The 2637-nt window shown below is 39.8% G+C and overlaps 1 protein-coding gene across 1 annotated transcript in view; it reads left to right on the top strand.

The window, feature by feature from the left end:
• The window catches only part of ZFYVE26 (zinc finger FYVE-type containing 26), a gene marked incomplete at its 5' end in the record, with an annotated part of 42069 nt that overhangs the window by 28468 nt on the left and 10964 nt on the right, over positions 1-2637 (top strand). Inside the window, 3 exons of the mRNA XM_010162085.1 lie at positions 796-917; positions 1012-1232; positions 1898-2045. Of these exons, the coding sequence (XP_010160387.1) occupies positions 796-917; positions 1012-1232; positions 1898-2045 (491 nt within the window). The remainder of the gene's footprint in view (positions 1-795; positions 918-1011; positions 1233-1897; positions 2046-2637) is intronic.

The following is a 2637-nucleotide window of genomic DNA, read 5'->3' on the forward strand; positions in this document are numbered from 1 at the left end:
TCTCAGTATTGTGAGATTGGCTGCTGTTTTTCTGCCAGGAACTGCAATCACAAGCTTGAGCATCAAAGGGCTTGTGCATTCTCAGCTGCACTCAGATGACAGACAGTATTTGACTTTAGCTATTCTGGGCTACTAATTTCAAAACAGAAATTTCCTTAATCTAGCGGAAAGAAAAAGACTTCACAGAAATAACATTTCTTAAATCATTTGATCAAAACTCCAGTTTTTTGCAGTACTATTTTATATGAAAACTTAACATAAGGAGTTAGCTGCTCATCTTCTCACAGTCTTTCGTCTTAAAGCTGCTGTACTATATCTTCAAATAACATGAATTCTAAAAAAATGGTACAGGCATTTAAGTAAATTTACCCTTTCTTTTACTACTGATTCTTCAGTTTCCCTTTTTAGCTTAACCCACAGCTCTGATATTTTCACTTTGCTCCTCCTTGGAAATATTTAATAACTTGCCTGAGGGAAGGCTGAAGAGAGGAGGTTGCTGTGCCTGGTGTCCAGTAGGATGAGAGTTGGATAATCATTTGAAGGCATGTTACTGGAGCCAATTTTTGTTGATAACAATGAGAGTAAGTTTAGGTACAATTTGTCAGCCTGCTGAGGAATGGAAATGTTTCTGTAATCTGTGTGCTGGACACGTGATACTGGCAGGAAGTGGCACAATGAGAAGATTACAGATGACCGTTTTATGAGAGTATAGGAACACTCTCCATTATGTGTCCTTAGCCAGATTTGTTGTTTCTTCTACGGTGATTCTACCTGGTGTTTTCTTTTTGGCTCCAGAAACTTCTAATAATGAATATTCCACAGTGGTGCGAATACCCAAGGCAACTGAGCTTGAATGGATTTTTTCCCTGAATGAAGAGGAAAATGAGGTTGTACGCAGTGAATTTTATTATGAACAGGTGAGATCTGGAGAAAGAGAGTCTAATGTAAGCAGTTCCCTGGAGAACTACCTTAATACCCATGTTTATCTATCTTCTTCCCTCACATTATCAGGCTCCCAGCTCTTCCTTGTGTATTGCCATCCTTAGCCTGCACAGCAACAGCATCACGTGTGGCCACCAACTGATAGAACACTGCTGCAAGTTGTCCCAAGGGCTCACTAATCCTGAGGTGGATGCTGGTCTTCTTATGGACATCATGAAACAATTGCTCTTCAGTGCCAAAATGATGTTTGTAAAAGCTGGAAGGAGCCAGGATCTAGCTCTCTGTGACAGGTGATTTATCAGATGTTCACTAGGATGTATTGAGGTATTGTCGAGACCATTATCCTTTTTTACTGGGGAGTGGAGGATGGGAGGGTTGTTTTGTAGCTGTAGTATGGACATTTTGGACCAGAAGAGAAGTTCATAATGTGAGAATAACATGAGAGTTCAAATAGCAGAAATGCAAGTAATATGACTACATAATAGTTACTGAGAAAGTTCTCAGACTAGGGAGAAATAATTCTCAAAGACTGGGGTAAATATTTTACTGATACTGTGTATCTGCCTTCATTCTATATCTCAGTATATGATTTTAAACCTGTACTTCCTGAGAATTAGAAATTTACCCTTTCCTCAAGTTTCGTCCTACAGAACTTGAGGTGGCAGGTGTAATATATAAATTTCACATGTACCACTTTGATTTGGTAACATACAGCTGGTGTCTGCAGTCAGCATCTGGCAGTGTTACAGTGAACATGTCCAAAAAAACCCCCAACCCCCAAAACCCCAAAAAAACAGTAAAAGTAGTCTGAATAGGATGGCATGATGGATAGAGAAATGTGGTGTACTGGTGATTGGGAACCACTGTAAAAGGGTTGTCTTTGACATAGAGTTCTGTAAGTGTGTGATAATAGTGAAAGTGTATGTATTTGTTTAACCTCTTTGTTTTCTCCTAGCTACATCAGCAAAGTGGATGTGTTGAATATTTTGGTTGCTGCTGCCTACCGTCCAATACCATCTTTGGATCAGATTCTTCTCCCTGCAGCAGTAACAAGATTAAGAAATCGGCTTCTAGAAGCAGAATACTACCAACTAGCTATAGAGGTAATGATAGTGGAGGGATGTCAGTGTTAATGCTTCTGTAGTGGGTCTTGTTTTTCTCCCTCCTGAGTTCAGATGGATGTGATGTGTGAAATGGACAATATTTAAACACTTACAAACTGGATTTAAGTTTTTAAAGAAGGAAGAAATAACTTTCTGAACACTGGAAAGAATTTCTAAGGAAAGGTCCTTCTGCTGTGGAGCGGGCTGCTTAAGGGAAGGGTAGGAGCCTTGTCTCCTGGTACAATTAAAATTGGAGTGGACTAACTGCAAGGAAGTAATTAAATGGAGGAATCTTGCATGCAGCAGAAGGGCTTAAGACATCCTTTGTGGCAAGACTTTTATCTGCAGCTTGTATGTACAATTTCACCCGTCTCTAATCCCACAGCAGACACTAGTAAGGCACCTTTCCCAAGTGTTTACTTGGAAATCTGCAATGGTGGCAAATCTATCAGAGCTCATCTGGTCTGGTTTATCATCATCTGTCGTCCTCCTGCTCCACAGATTTCATAAGCCTCTGTTTTTATGGCATTGCAGTTTAGGAACAGAATTATGATACTACAAACAGGATTAGGATTTTTAAGGAGTAATGAGC

The sequence above is a fragment of the Antrostomus carolinensis genome, unplaced genomic scaffold (assembly GCF_000700745.2).
Source record: "Antrostomus carolinensis isolate BGI_N321 unplaced genomic scaffold, ASM70074v2 scaffold3772, whole genome shotgun sequence".
Lineage (NCBI taxonomy): Eukaryota > Metazoa > Chordata > Aves > Caprimulgiformes > Caprimulgidae > Antrostomus > Antrostomus carolinensis.